Raw genomic sequence first — 17,171 nt, 5'->3', positions numbered from 1 at the left:
ACAATAAGCCTCCTTAAGGTCCCAGTCCTCTTTGCACTTATCCAATGAAGGTTTGGCTAGTGAAGAGGGTCAAGGAGGATTGAAAGACCGAAGAGAGGAATCTCTCCAGTCTTTCATTCCACCTTGACCCTCCTCATATATTTATTGTGGTGCCAGTTTATAGTAACATACATACATGCACAAAAAATGGGGGGGGGGGCAGAATGCAGGGGCGCAAGCGGTAAACTTACAATTATACTGCTCCAGTATTCATGATTCCGATGTTCCTTTGTCTTTTACAGCTGTAGAATTTTCTGCAGTCTCAACTTGTGGCTGGAGTTCATGTGCATTAGTCTCCGCATTCAAGGGGTTTTCCTGAATATTTCAGCAGATTTCATTACTGTTAACTGTTGTATCTTCTCAGCCAACTCTCTGATTTCAATCTCTCGCATTCTTTTTTCAAAGTTGTTAGGCATTGTTCCTAACGCTCCTACTATTGTAGAGGTGTTATCTTAACTTTGTTTATCTTCCAGATCTCTTTGAGCTCTGCCCAGTTATTATTATTATTATTATTATTATTATTATTATTATTATTATTATTATTATTATTACTACTACTACATAGTAATCTCAACCTTTATATGTTTTTAGTTTGATTTTGTTTTCTTGAACATAAGGTCAATCCCTTTGACCTTAAAATTCAAACTGTACCTTAACACTTTTATTGTCGCTAACAGGCAAGGTTTCGGGAAAATTGAAACAGAAATTGTCTGGTCAATCTGATTAAGTCATTTATGGTGGCTTTCCGTTATGGTGCTCAAGCGATCTAATTACAATTGGTATCACTTTAATTTACATTTTCATAGTCGAATTCGGCCCTGTCGGTGGGGCATTAGAATACACCGACTGCCCCCCCCCCCTGCAGAGGGTAAAAGTCCCTCAATGGGGGTCCTGGATATGACCTTAAACTATATCCAGTGGTGAGGCCCCAGCTTGTGGGCTTTGGGGAGTGTGGAGCCACTCTTTAATTACCATTGCTCCCAGGTCCATTCTGACCCGGAGTGGTAGTACCTGTTAGGGTCCCAACTATGGGTTAAATAGAAACCGACTTAAAAACAACAAATATATTCTATTAAAAAATTTTTCTTCAAAATCTTTGGATTCGGCATTAAATAACCCGAAAAGGGTTGATATGCCGTAAAACAAAAACAACCAACCAACCGATCATAGTCGAATTCCCATGTAAGACCGCGAGATTTGTTTATTTTTTCATATTCTTTCTCTTGCTCTATGGCATCGGAAGCGCAGGTTACGTCAATGAATGAGCAAGTCCTCTTGTTTGTGTTTGGAAAAATTCTGTCAGGGTTGGAATGTTCAAGGACATTATCAGCTAGTGTGCGCATGTCCCAAAGAAGTTGTACATTGTCGCTTTCCTGTACCACTTCTGGTTTATGCTCATACCAATCTCTTTGTGGTCTAATTCATAGAGTTTGCATATATTGCGATAGGGGACTTGAGCGACTTTGTCGTGTCTCTGATTTTTATATTGATGTTGAGTCAAACTAGGACATTCTGATATAATATGCGCTAATGTTTCTTCCCTTACATTATAAATGCTGCACATCGGTGATTATTTTTATTATTATCTATATATTAATACTGTAGTAGCGTAAACGTACGTACGTACGTGTGTCACGGTTTCCATATTATAAATTATTCGATCGGGAGTTCCTATTTATTAAAAGGAGGATAGAAGGTGATAATGTACTACAAACATTAAATTAGTATATAGATACAATACTTTAATGTTCATAGTGTGTTACCACGTTCTATCCTCACTTTTTAATAAATAGGATCTCCCGATCACCGACGACGCAATGTAAAAAAGTTTTTTTTTAATGGTATCGCTTTTGAGTCGTCCGTGAAACTGAAATATACTTTCGTTATTTCTGGCTAGGATCCAAGGGAAATATCTGTTCAGTCTAAAGATGGTATAATGATATTGTGAGGTTTCCGTTCGCGCCGGGCGTCAATACAATGGAACCATTTCACAGACTTCAGTCAGGATATTGGAGATAAACCATAATAGCCAGATATATTCTGACAGTACAATAACCAGATTAATTAGATAAATATTTTTACAACTTTAACCAAAGGGCTATAATAACATCGCAGGATCTTCAGTCAAGCTTAATATCAACATAATGCCCAGCAGCAATGTATTACAAAGGAAAGATGCCGCCGTGGAATTTCCACAGGGTCTGCTAGTGATATTATTATTATTATTATTATTATTATTATTATTACTATTATTATTATTATTATTATTATTACTATTATTATTATTATTATTACTATTATCATAATTATTATTTTATTATTATTATTATTATCATTATTTTATTATTATTATTATTATTATTATCATTATTATCATTATTATTATAATTATTATTATAATTATTATTATTATCATAATTAGTATTTTATTATTATTATTTGTATTATTATTGTTATCAGCATCATTATTATCATAATTATTATTATCGTTATTATTATCATTATTATTATTTTATTATTATTATTTTATTATTATTATTTGTATTATAATTATTATTTGTATTATTATTATCATCACCATTATTATCATAATTATTATTATTATTATCATCACCATTATTATCATAATTATTATTATTATAATCATCATTATTATCATAATTATTATTATCATTATTATTTTATTATTATTATTATTATTATTATTATTATTATTATTATAATCATAATTATTATCATAATTATTATTATCATTATTATTTTATTATTATTATTATTTGTATTATTATTATTATTATTATTTGTATTATTATTATTATCATTATTATTATTATCATCACCATTATTATCATAATTATTATTATTATTATTATTATTATTATTATTATTATTATTAATGTTATTATTGATGTTGCTGTTGTTAACTCACTAGGACTTCTCACACAAGAAATTATCAGAGCTTACTCACTGATGATAAATTTTCCCTGTAATCTGAATGACAAGTCTCCTCAGATTTGTTCCGACGGAGTCACTACTAAAGATACTCGAAGAGAAGAGCTAATGTAGTCATCGAGACATCAGCGGAATAATCGCTGGTGGTAGAAATGGGGTATCATTAGATTATTTAAGGGAACAACTCAACAAGAACTTGTTTACATTAGACTTGAAGGCGACCGTATTGTAGTCGGTTGGAAAGCCGGACAACGGAACAGAATTCAACAGGCGAGAAGTTCTGGAAAAGAATCTTAGCACAGGGAATTTGTGCTTGGATTTAGGCACAGATAAAGAGATAGAGAGAGAAAAAGATAGTAAGAGAGAGGAGAGAGGGAATAATAGAAATAGAGAGTGAGAGAGAGTTAGAGAGAGAAAAAGAGAGAGAGAGAAAGGGAGTAATAGAAAAAGAAAAGAAACAAAGAGAGAGAGAGAGAGAGAGAGAGAGAGAGAGAGAGAGAGAGAGAGAGAGAGAGAGAGAGAGAGAGGGTCAAATTGAAACAAGTGAATATTTTAGTGAAAAAAAGAAAAAAAAACTTATCCGGAAGAGGAATGCTTTACACAAACAGCCATTGACCAAACGAAAATAGTGTTTTTGTAACTTAAATAAACTGTTTATGAGTTTAGCGTAGAAATACACAATTTTAAAAGTCCGTTTTACATATCCGTGTAGACTGAAAATAGTTTTATATTGTAATTAAAAAGTCCTATTTGTAATACAACACGCATATAATAATCTGACTAATAAAACATCTTGACTTATTTTTAGATGTATTTATTTAATTTTCTTAGCTATGTTGACCGGTCAGAACAATACAATACATCAAACCGAAAAGGTAAAGCTAAAAATATCGGTACGTATGTTATTTTTACGTAGTTTCCATTTTGAAAAACAAAAAACAAAAAAACAGTTAAAGATCTTCTGACGTCGATAAAGCTAGCAGATCGAACTTGTTGATTTTAACTTTGCCTTTAGTTTGTTTCTTAAACCATTTAACTGCGATGCCGCGAATATATATATATATATATATATATATATATATATATATATATATAACTTTATGCGTAAACTTTAAGTATTTACTTCAAAAGTGCTCAATACGTAGGTAGAGCTAGTTAGTAATTTATAAAATATATATGGCGATTAAGCTACACTGAATATTCTGCGTTTCATCCACTGTAGGATTCGTCAGGCTTATAAATTACTATATATATATATATATATATATATATATATATATATATATATATTCGCGGCATAAATATGCTAGTATATATATATTGGTATATATATATGCTAGTATACACACACACACACACACACACACACACATATATATATAACTTGTTATTTAATTATTTTACGTGCATAAATAATATGGATAAGTTTATTTTATGCACGTAAAAATATTTAAATAAATATTTAAAAAATAAATTAATAATTACAAATAATACGTCCAAATTGGGGGGGGGGGCAAATAGAATGCGAACAAAGGTCAGATAATTTTTCTTAAAAATGCGCCCAGGGAGTAAAAAGAAAGAAAGAAAACACAGAATCGCTTAGAAAAAACAAATCAATCAACAATCTTATATCTATATATCTCTTCTTCTCTTCTCTTCTCTATTCTATCTTCTATCTATCTTCTATTCTTTCTTCTATCTTCTTCTATCTATTCTATCTTCTCTATATAAATAAAATGAACTCATTTTTTCCCGTCGGATTTTGACCTTAATAGGATTAAAAATCAAGATATTTCATGCAAATATAATATGCACAAACGGCAGAACAATATCTGAGGTGTGTTATAGGCTTATTATTTCTCAAATTCCTCGATAATCTTAGATTTCTATACTTTTTCTGCTGAGAAGTCACGGCCAAAATCGGTTAAGATCAATGGAAGTGGTAAAATATTTTCTCTCTAATAAATTCCTCCTCCCCCTGCCACCACTTAACACCGTTTGGGGATCGTTCACAAGGAACAGTTGAGAAGAGACCACCGGTTTGGCTTCGTAGTTCTTTCATATGAAGTTATTTAAAATCACTAAACTAAGCTGCAGTGCTCTGTGGCGTAGTGGTTAGCGTGCTGGACAATTCACATTATATTTTCACGTTCGCGCCGACCTACCGTAGTCTTTTTTTTTTTTTTTTTGTTTTTTCCTAAACAACTGGAATCGACTTTTCTTGGTGGCCGAACTGTTAACGTTGCAGATGTTTTTTTTTTTTCACACTTTATTTTCCTACTTTTACTCATGACTCCGGGTTTGATCCTTCCTACTTACCTACCATAACATTTTTTAAAACTCCCCCTCCGTCCCGGAAACAAACACTCGGGCAACGCCGGGTACCCTCGCTAGTATATATATATATATATATATATATATATATATATATATATATATATATATATATATATATATAATTAAAAGAGGTTAATGTAAACGCTTTACTGGAGTTTCCAACTCACCTCCGTACATTTATATGCGATAATGCGTTGTGGAGGCCATACATCTAGGAAAAGGGGATCCGTTGAAAAAACTAAACGGATTGAAAGAGTCCGTTTACCCTATAAGACAATATACTAGTGATAATGTCACAAACAACACAGCCGTTTCTAATTTGACATGACTCAACACGGAAGTAGTAAGGATCAGAAAACTGCCAACCAGAACGTGCACAGTTGCTACAATGTCATGTGTTTCATCATAGCAGATGACGTTATAACTGACGTCGACATCACACACACACACACACACACACACACACACACACACATATATACTTATATATATCTATAATATAAAGCTGAATGTGTGTGTGTGGGGGGTGTCTGGTCACGAATAGGCTCCTATATGGTTGACTATTTTAAAAAACTGATTACATATAATGATAGAAGATGTATCGAGACACAGGAATGGGTATGTTTGATCTAGAAGAACGGTGGTTCTTTCAAATGTTGGGGGTTGCGTTCGCGCCTGGTCCACAAAGTATGGAAATAAAAAATTTAAAAATTAAAAAAAAAAAAGTTTACAAGTGTTTTTGATATAGATGTACATAAGAATATTTTGATGAGTATGTTTTAACTTAAATAGGGATGGTATAATAAAATTGTGGGGTCTGCGTTCGCGCCTGGCCTCCATAGAATGGAAATAGGCGCAAACTTTAATAAAGACTTTTCATATCTATCTGCGTAAGTATACTTTTATAACTATGTTTCAGTTTGAAGAAATATGGTTTAATAAAATTATGGGGTGTTTGTTCGCGCCTGACCTCCATAGAATGGAAATATGTCACAAAGTTTAACAAGGTTTTTTTTAATATAGATCCACATAATGTTGTGATAAGTGTTTCAGTGTGAACAGGGATGGTATAATAAATTATGGGGTTTATCTATTTTATTTTTACTTTCATCATATTTTGCTTTGGTTTTGATACCCCCAAATTCGAAGCTATCTCTTTACAACCCTTCCTTTTCATAACCTATCATACTTTAATAAATCAGAGTCCATTTTTTGTAGGCTATTTTTGAACCCAGTCAACGACGGGTACTTTTGCCAGTATATATATATAATCAAAGGACTGCAGAAATTCCCCCTCTGGACCAAAGTATCGTAAGTTTACAGCAACATACAAATTCAATTCCGATTTTTCTTTCTAAATATTTAGTGCTAACACTGCTACCAGTTGTCACCGGAATCAATTCTACATTTTCCGCAGATACTGTGATTACACCGAACGTATCTGGCTCATAGATACATAGACATAACATAATTTTTTCAAGTTTCTATTCATAAATAATAAAGACTCCCTCATCAAATTCTATCCATTCTAATTGTCCGAGGTCTGAAAATTCTCATATTCCGGAATTCGATTCTTCCCTTTATAAACGAACGGTTACTAAACTTAAAATATTGCGTCATTAATAGACATATCATTTCGCCCGTTGATGCGCCTGATACCAAAAACACAACTTTTTTTGTTAAAATATTACAATTTTTTTTTAAATAAACAATACAAAATTCAACTTCTCTGGAGTAAAAATAAATATATATAGATATTCAGTACATCTACAGTGTATTTACATTTTTTATTTATTATATTTCTATTTTTTCCTGTTAGTTTGTCTTTGATATTCGTAGCTGTTGGAATGATTTGCAGTTCGCGCATGCGTATGTTTGGGGGCGTGTGTTCGGTTGAACATGTTAAAAACACACACACAACAATAATACATGTAGATAAACAATACAAAATTCAACTTTTCTGAAAAAAATTATATATTAAGTAACTTTACAGTATATTTACATTTTTTACTGTACCTTTTCCTCAGCAACTTTGTTTTGATATTCTTAACTGTCGAAATGTTTTACACTTCGTACATGCGTGTGTTTGTGTGCGTGTGTTTGATTGACCATGCGTTTGAAAACAAAAGCATAAAAATCAGTTTGCCAAACTATTTCCCTTTTTTTTAAAACTGATCTTACAACATTTCTCCTTTTTATCTTCCTGTACTTTGTTGGTTTATTCTTTAAACAGGTTTTTTTTCATTTTTCCATCGATTTATTTTTGATAAAACACTATACTTTCATACAAAAATAAAATCGTCTGAAATTTTTATTTTATGAAATTTTGAAGTGCGTGCTCACATACATGTCCATAGTAAAATTAAACCCTCATGTTTTCCCCTCTGTCAACAGATCAACAATTACTGAGATCATAAGCATGGGAAACACACATTTTGCCTTTTGTTTTTTTGTTTTTTGTTTATTTGTACAAACTGAGCCACAGCAACACGTGACCGGGCACAGCAACACACACACACGCGCGCACACACACACACACACACACACATATATATATGTGTGTGTGTGTGTGTGTGTGTATTCATTTTGTATTCCTGCACGTCACCAATTAAAAACGAATATACTTTCTAAGGAATACACGTGGATACAACATGCAATTCGGACCATACATTGACGGTGAAGGACTCCACGTTAGAAGAAAAACCATTTTGTATTCCTGCACGTCACCAATTAAAAACGAATGTATATATATACATATATATATATATATATATATATATATATATATATATATATTTCAGCTCCTTTTATTACGTGGCTTCATGTCTTGTATGGAGCGATTTCCATAACATTACGCTACAAAACGATGTCTTTTCTTTGAAAAATAAACAAGCATAATTTATATAAAATGTCAAATAATACCAACCTTGCAGTGGTGCATCTTTTTCTTATCAGACCAATGCACAAAATAATCGGCGTTTGTCGCCTTGCCGTACTGTGAATAACCGACCGCGAACCACTCATCAGGATTGACGACGGCCAGGAGACGGAAGTTGACAACGTTCGTGTTGTAATTAACATCCCACCATAGATGAAAGCGTCGCAGGCTATCTAAATAGGTGCTGTATCGATAGTGTCTACGGCATTCGACTTGGGGAGTCTTCAACAGGACCAAGAAGAAGATTAAAAGATGGCAGCATCGCGCCGTAACCCACTGGCAACTCGCCATCTGGCTAAAAATAAAAACGGAAAGAATTTAGATTAAAATAAGAATGAATTTACTGCTACTTAGGCTAAGCTTCTTTCCTTAAACAATTACAAGAACATTTTTTAAGCACAGATTGCCATAGCTAATAACATCTTTATGTTTTTATTTATTTATTTTTATTACATTTTCACCCCAGCAAGGCACATTGCCACTTTCTTGTAGGGGACTACTATCAGGGACATATGTATCAGGGGTACTGTGTAGGGAGTTGGGCAGCAAGTTGTCGGTTCACATTACACTTGAACTTCTGCATGTCAGTACAGTTGAGGAAGCAGGGACTCGGAAGGGAATTCCAAAGTCTAGCTGTTCTGAGGAAGAAACTACTGGAGTAGAAGGCTCTCTGAAATCTAGGGATATATACAGTGAAGGGGTGGGATTTAGCTGCTTGTCGGGTTTGTCGGGAGTATTTACGTCGAGGGGGCACAAGTGCTTGCAGTTCGCCAGAGCATTCACCGTTAAAGTACTTGTAGAACAGGCAGAGGGATGCAACATTTCGGTGAGGCCCCAGCTTGCATGCTCTGCCATTACCCCCAGGTCCACCCGGAGTGGTAGTACCTGTTAGGGTCCTTACTATGGGTTAAATAGAAACTGACTTGCAAAAAAACAAATATATTCTATTAAAAAAAAATTTCTTCAAAATCACCGGATTCGGCATTAAATAACCTGAAAAGGGTTGATATGCCGTAAAACAAAAACAACCAACCAACTGACCAACATTTCGTCGATGGGACCTATCAGATTGACGTCATTTACTTATGTTGTTCTATCTTTTGAAACTGCTGCTACTCTTAGTCACGTACTTCTTCGGCTTACACCACTTCCCCTTCCTGCTTTCTCGTCTACGTACAACTTATTGTGATCCCCAACTTATTACAGCATTCTAAAACATTCAATGTGTAAATAATCAATATTTATTTGTTACAGTACGTTGCTATTTATTATTGATAGAGAATCAATTTCAGTTTCTATAATCCCATGACATAATGCTGGCTTTTATCTTGTCTGTCGCTGTTCTACGATTATTTTCATGGCAAGTGCTCAACTGAACATCAATGGATGATTCCTCCCTATAAACATTTACAATCAACACTCGTCTAACTACAACCACTGTACCTATAACTAAAAGTAAATTTCATGAGCAAATTTCTTTCCTAGAACTGCCCACATGTAGAAACCTGCGGGGCTGCTTTCCTGCTAACTAAAACATGTTCGTTTTCAAGTTCAATGTAAACAAGTTCTTCTTGAGCCGTTCTGTTAAATAATTAAATTCTACCTAATTTCCACCACTACTGAGAGCTCATCGTTCAAACTCCTCGGTTTAACATTCAAAGGCAACGTGAATTGGAATAAATACATTGATGACATAGCGCAGTCTGCTGCGAGGAAGATGGGCTCCACCTACCATGCTGGAAAACTACTCACGCCTGAGATTATCTTATATCTCTAAAGAGCTATACCTGGGCAGGTGTATCTACCACTAGTCCAAAAAAAGTTTCCGAACTAATTGGTTCCGCACTATCGGTCAAGCTCCAACCTCTGTCTCATCACTGCAATGTTGCATCCCTGTGACTGTTTTGGAAGTATTTTAATGTAATGTGTTCTGATGAACTCGAAGCACTTGTGTCCCCGCCCCCTTCGGTGTACATAACCCTCACTAACCCGACCTGCTGCAAAATCTCACCCTTTCAATGTTGAGATCTCAAGATGCTAGACAGCCTTCTGCTTTAATAGATTTTGTGTACTTGTGCATTTTCGTTACCGTGCTGAAATAATAACGTTATTATTTCGAAAGCCATTCTTAACATGAGGAAGTAATTTTTTTTTGCAACTATTCTGATTCCATCTAGCAATTGAATAAAAAAAAAACACGTAAAACTTGAATTTAATCTGAACCAAGTGAAGCATGCGTGGTTCCCCGGGAGTGAACAGTGAACGAGGCATGAAAAAATGACTAAGTTCAGGATTCCCACCCCCCCATTTAGCCTCGAAGTCCCCAGGGGACGTCAATTCCTCGTGAAAATGAACAAACGGTGCAGTTTAGGTCTTAACATATTTAAAATTGTAGTTCAGCACCATGTAAAAAAAGAAATGACTAAGTCCATCATTTTCCACCCCCATTTAGCCCCCAAATCCTCAAGGCCTTAACATATTTAAATTTGAGTTCAGCACCATGCAAAACTGCTAAATAGACATGCACAGAAGATTTTGGATGAATATGGTAAAAAAAGTCCCAAAAATTTATTAGGCATAAGAGAGCCCCTGGGGCATACTTAAGAGTTATCGCGAAGTATAGACAAACAAATTATATAGAAATCAGTTAGTTACAACTTTTCAGAAAGTTTTATAAAAATCCACGGCATGATTTTTTTTTTCATAAGCGCAAAATGTCAATTTTAGCCATTTTTACCCGAAAGCCACCCCTATGAGGGTGACCAGAGTTTTCCCGGAAAATCCGTTCTGTTACTTTTTTTACTCATATCATGTTTAATGTTTGTGCAAAATTTCAAAAAAATTCCAAGGCGTAGTTATTGAGAAAAGTGCGGACGGTCAAACGGAAGAAAGAACAAGGGTGAATTTACAGGTCCACTCTTTTTTGTCGGGGGATCAAAAACTATTCAAAAATAGCTTGGTACCAAAAATGCATGAGCACCAGTTTTTATCTTCTAGATTTTGGAATTCCTTCCCTGTTTCTTTGCTTCCCCGACTATATTAACGTGCGTTAAGTTTAAATGTAGTGCAACAAGTACCTCGTGGCTTAACTCTCCACTTAGTCCCCTGTACACATGATCTAAATTAGTAACCGATTACATCTAAAGGTCGGTACGCCTCGTTTGGAATGAAAAGGGGTAATTAAAAAAAAAATGAAATCGATAAATTAGTAAGAAAATGCAGACATAAAAATCAATAGTCATCAGTAGCGTTATAAATGATTTATTTTCCTCCTACGACGGGAGTCCTGTATATTACCTTAAACTATATCCGATGGTGAGGCCCCAAGTTGCGGGCTTTGGGAAGTGTGGAGCCACCCTTTAATTGCCATTGCTCCCAGTTCCACTCTGACTCGGAGTGGTAGTACCTGTTAGGGTCCCAACTATGGTCAAAATAGAAATCGACTTTAAAAAAAAGCAAATATACTCTATTAAAAAATTGTTCTTCAAAATCACTGAATTCGACATTAAATAACCTGAATAGGATTGATATGCCGTAAAACAAAAAACAACCAAACCAACCAATCCTACGACGGTAAGATGTGATACAAGGGCCAGAACGTGGAACTGAAGAACTAACGCTTTAGAGGAAAAGATCTACAGCCTGCAGATAAAAAAAACATGCATGGGCATATCCATCGGCCTTCCGCGGTAGGGACGTCTCAGACGATTGGCAATGGACTAAACCTTTCTCAAAGAATAAAGATAAACCCTGAGAACTGCACCGGAACTAGCAGGGAAGAATTCATTTCAAGAATGGCCAAGAATTTGTTAATTCTGTTGAAAAGGTAAGAAAAATGTTTTTTTTTATCTGGTAACAAATATTCTGTTGTACATACGAGCCACGCTCCAAAATTAATGCCTCCTTCTTTTTATTCCGCCCGAATGGATCAGAGAGGATTTCAAATTGCATTGTTATAATGACTGATCTTATGCTTAAATGACCTGAAAGTTTCATCTCTCTGTTGCAGATATTGATTGTGTGAGACTCTAAGAATGCGACACCTATCATGAGCGTGCGTCAGAAGCAGAGATGTGTCATTAAACTCCTTACTGCAGAATAAAACTAAACCGATCAACATTCACAGGTGCCTGTTGAACGTTTACGACGTGGTGGATGTCAGCACAGTTAGGAGATGGGATCATCGATTTCAGAGTGGTGGCAGGGATATGTGACAAAGCACGCTCCGGACTTTTACGACCGAGGTATCAAAAAAGGCTGGCAAAAGTGCATTGATAATGCTGGTGCTTATGTAGAAAAATATATTCAGGAACACTAAAGGTATGTCGTTTTAATGGTACTACTCTCGTCTTCTTAGCTCTTGTAGTGTTTAAGCTTTTTTTTTGTTAAAAATAAGAGGCATTACTTTTGTAACGACCCTCGTATAAAGTTAACATGTTATGATTTCCCTGCATCCAGGGGATGGAGGCTCCGTCACTCACGTTGATGGCTGCGTGATAATTGTAAAAAAAATTAAATCATACCCGTTTTGTTTAGAGACCAATCGATGGTCTTGCGTCTTTAGAGATTTTAAGGACAGGAGACGATATCTTTGAGAAATTAAAGCGTAGCACAATCACACTGTGAGCATTATCTAGCCTGACGATTTCCCCCGGGAAGGAAACGTTTCTATGTAACTCACTTGCCATAAGTATACTCATGTACTACTAATTTATTGGGCTAGGTTTTATTATTAAATAGCGGAATCTGTGGAAATTCCACAGGGAACTCATTCATCTGTAATATATTGATGTTGGTATTCTGTAGATATTCATCGTAGATGGAGACGCTCTGATATTATTGTACCTATTTACAATGCCTCCCCACGGGACAGAGTTAGACACCATGGTCGTTTTTTTTAACGTGGAGAAAATGTACAAAAATAAAAATTGTCTAATTCGTGAAGGATTTCTCCTTCACTGAAAGAGAACGAGAAATGGAAGTGTCGCATTTGAAGAATAGATACTGCACTTTGATCTTGGCCAAAATTGTAGCTATATTCTTAAAACTGCAAAAGTATTGATCTAAGCTAGTAGAGACGCCCGGTCGTAAAATACACTTAAATATATTTTAATTCTTGCAGAGTTCGTATATATTATTATAGTTAATGTTCTATTGATTTTTATATATTATATAGTTGCGATTTCAAAAATAAAAAATATATCTATATGACTTGGGTCCATCAGCTCGAATCGACCCCCCCATATATATATATATATATATATATATATATATATATATATATATATATATATATATATATATATTAGTTCCTTCAGCTATAATAGAAACCGAAACCAAAATTATGAAGAAAATTATTAATAAATCCTTATTGAGATGAGTATTATTTATTAATTTTATTTCTTGCGGACTATTATTCTCATCATTTTTAGTTGTTGTTGCATCACGACGTTTTGACCAACTATTCCTCTGGCCTTCGTCAGGTGGTAACCGCGACGGGATAGGAACTCCGAATCTCCTAACTGTATCCACAGCAATCACTGGCTGACAACAACTACGGAAGGCTGTAATTGTTGTGGATGCAGTTAGGAGATTCGGAGTTTCTATCCCGTCGCGGTTACCACCTGGCGAAGGCCAGAGGAATAGTTGGCCGACCCGTCGTGAAACAGCAACCAAAAAAAAAAACAAAAAAAAAGATGAGAATAATAGTCCGTAATAAATAAAATTAACGAAATTAATATTAGCAATGAGATCGGTATCGTTTTGAAGCTCAACCCTTCGAAGAGATTTACACACGAATCCGAACAAGACAACTCTCTAGCTTTTCTATCATCATCAGATCAGAAAACGATCTGAGTTTCAAAGTACATAGAAAAAAACTCACACTAAAACGATTACATTCACTGCTACTCGCACCACAATGATAGACTAATAAACTGGCAGGATCATTTTTTTTCTTGTGTGCCTTTAGAATATGTAGCCCCCCAATATCTTGATGATGAAATTAAACATATCGCGAACGCTTTAAAAACATTATAATATCCGACTTATTTAATTTCTAACGCAAAGAAAAAAGACACGAAAATATATTCTAATATAAACAAACAGCAATATAACAAACAAACATATACTTCCCTACGAAACAGACATCTCTTTATCCCTACCCATACTAATAATACAAAAATTGCGACACTTTCAATAGACTGGGTATATATTCGATACAAACAACTTCTTCAAAAATCAAACAAACATTAAAAACCACTAAACACTCCCCCAAAACCCTTAAATCCAACGCCGGCATATAATCTATCTCTTGTAATGACTGCGACCAAACATATATAGGTGAAACACAACTTAAGTTAGATATAAGACTTAGCGAACATAAAAGAGACATAAAGAATGGAAACTCCTTAAACGCACTTTTTTGCCATTGTGCTGAACATGATCATTCGTTTAACTTTGATCATAAAAAATTATCAAATTCGTTGTAGATAGAGCTAAACGAAGACTTCTAGAATCAGCACTTGTTTCAAATACTAGCACCATAGCGCAAAGAAAAGGTTTCTACAATTTAGCCCCTATTATAGGAAATATAATAACCAGAGAGCAAAATATGAATACAAATCCTGCGTCTATATGTCTATATGTCCTTAACCGTCTCTCCCCATATGATTTAAACATAATAAATAAGATTAAAAAAATTAAATGTGCATGTACATATGCAAATGAATAACGTTTTAATTGTGTATATATGAGCATAGAATAATGCAACCTTGCCGCACGCACATTTATAGTTTCGGCCCAAAATGGGAAGGACTTTAGGATTTTTTTCTTTTTCACTCGCATGTGGTCTTTAATCGTTTTTCTTCTATATTTTTCCTACGAAATCCTGATGATGTCCCCTGAAATAAGGACGAAACCTTGATTACTAGTTTATTAATTCTAGGTTTTCCTTCTCAAATAACACACACACACACACACACACACAAGCACACACACACACACACACGCACGCACACACACACACACACACATATATATATAATTTACAGTTTTTATATTTAAATTTAATTAAAAATATATGATTTTCTAAGCAAAGAGTTATTGTTTTGACAAAGAATACAATATTTATATTAATTTCCTTGATCCATGGATTTTCGAGGTAGGTTACTCTCCTCAGAAGAAAAGTCATTAGCAAAATATTAATTCTGGCTTGATATAATTTTGCTATTTAGAACATACATAGAACTGTACATATGAAAGACATTTTTATTTAGTCAAAATTTTCACCACGTATGTTTCAAATTCTTCATTCAAGCACCAGCAGAAAGCGCAGACGTAATGTCATGGCGAACATCGGTTACACATTGGTCGTAAATAGAAAGTTCGACGTAGATACATTCATTCTGGCGTGAAAATTCGCACATTTAATTTAGAAATAAATCATAAACGAAACCGAATCGAACGTAATTGAAATAAACATTACGGTTTTCTATGTTTTTTTTTCTTTTTGAACGCCCTCGGAAAATAATAGATGCGATTTTGACGGCGAACTTTCGAATTGTGAAAAGAGATATGACGTCCCACGAGGATTTCAATCTTTTGCAGATATTAATGGTCGCTTTCTGACAGATTTATGATGTTCATATATCTTTATGATCAATAAAAATTACAAATTTATTGCTTTTTAGCTTGAAAATATTTATAAACATACATATATATATGCATATAATATATATATATATATTTATATATATATTATATTATTGGTAGAATTATTTAAACAAAACCAAAATGTGTCAACCAAAGGATGCTCAATGTTTATACAGGGCAATATAAATATGTTGGATGGGATAATTAATGCATACACATATGCAAACATGTTTCAGTGACCACCCTACCAGGGAAAATCATCTCATCAGGCCAAGAATATCCACGAGAGTCTCTCGTGCTCACTGAAACATGTTTGCATATGTGTATCCATTAGTTATCACATCCAACATATATATATATATATATATATATATATATATATAATTGATATGTAGTTTGCTTGAAGCATTGTGTGGGATAGGCATGTAGTAGAGATTTAGAGGCTTATCGCAATGCGAGGAATGAGATATAGTCGGTGTTGGTGAGAGAAGACGAAAACAAGTGGCGATTTACAAATCAATAAGTACATACATATATGTCTATATATATATATATACACGCATATTTATTCGGTTGTATTAAATATAAATGCCTTATTTGTTACGTCTGTGACAATATCCGTAATATATTTCGGGAAAAATTCCCTTTTCAAATGGTGAACGTGACAGATCGATTCAAAATATGCTAGATGATGGAGCGGAAAATGAATTGAATGGCTCTGTGTAGCCTCGGAATAAATGTAAGGAGGGGATTTATATGTTTGGCGTGTTTTAGGTAATTAACATTTTTTTTCTGTTTTTATAATTTTTTTGTATATATATATATATATATATATATATATATATAAATATATATATACAATTAGTTTATAAATTGTTGCTTTAGCGTAAGCTTTTTTATTTTGTATATTCTATGTCTATTTCGTTGTCTTTATTTTTTCTGCTGCTATGTATTATTCATTTATTTGTTTAATCTATTTACGTCCTTGCTTGTTCAGTGGAATGACCTGGTGTATCTAGGTTACACAGATCTCTAGCAGGCTTTCCCGGGTTAACTTTTGAAGAAGAAAAGTAGAGGGGGGATGTGAAAGAGGAGGGAAGGGTGTGTGCGTGATGGGGTGCTCTTAGCCGACTAGTGGGGTGTTTAGGTTAGGGGGTGTGGTTGTCAGGAATAAGATGATAGGTGGGAAGGGGGCACTGGATTGAATTTCCTTTGGAAATTGGTATTTTATTTATTTTAATAAAACTATAAA

At 34.2% G+C, this 17,171-nt stretch overlaps 1 protein-coding gene across 3 annotated transcripts in view; it reads right to left on the bottom strand.

Moving 5' to 3' along the window:
- The window catches only part of LOC145254637 (dopamine beta-hydroxylase-like), a 479,491-nt gene that overhangs the window by 284,392 nt on the left and 177,928 nt on the right, over positions 1 to 17,171 (bottom strand). For all 3 annotated transcript variants that reach the window (XM_080113254.1, XM_080113255.1, XM_080113257.1), the window contains one exon: positions 8,255 to 8,561. In XM_080113254.1, coding sequence (XP_079969380.1) covers positions 8,255 to 8,561 — 307 coding nt within the window. The remainder of the gene's footprint in view (positions 1 to 8,254; positions 8,562 to 17,171) is intronic.

The sequence above is a fragment of the Euprymna scolopes genome, chromosome 30, assembly GCF_053919585.1.
Source record: "Euprymna scolopes isolate OS-2025 chromosome 30, ASM5391958v1, whole genome shotgun sequence".
Lineage (NCBI taxonomy): Eukaryota > Metazoa > Mollusca > Cephalopoda > Sepiida > Sepiolidae > Euprymna > Euprymna scolopes.
This window is presented reverse-complemented; position numbering and strand designations above follow the sequence as displayed.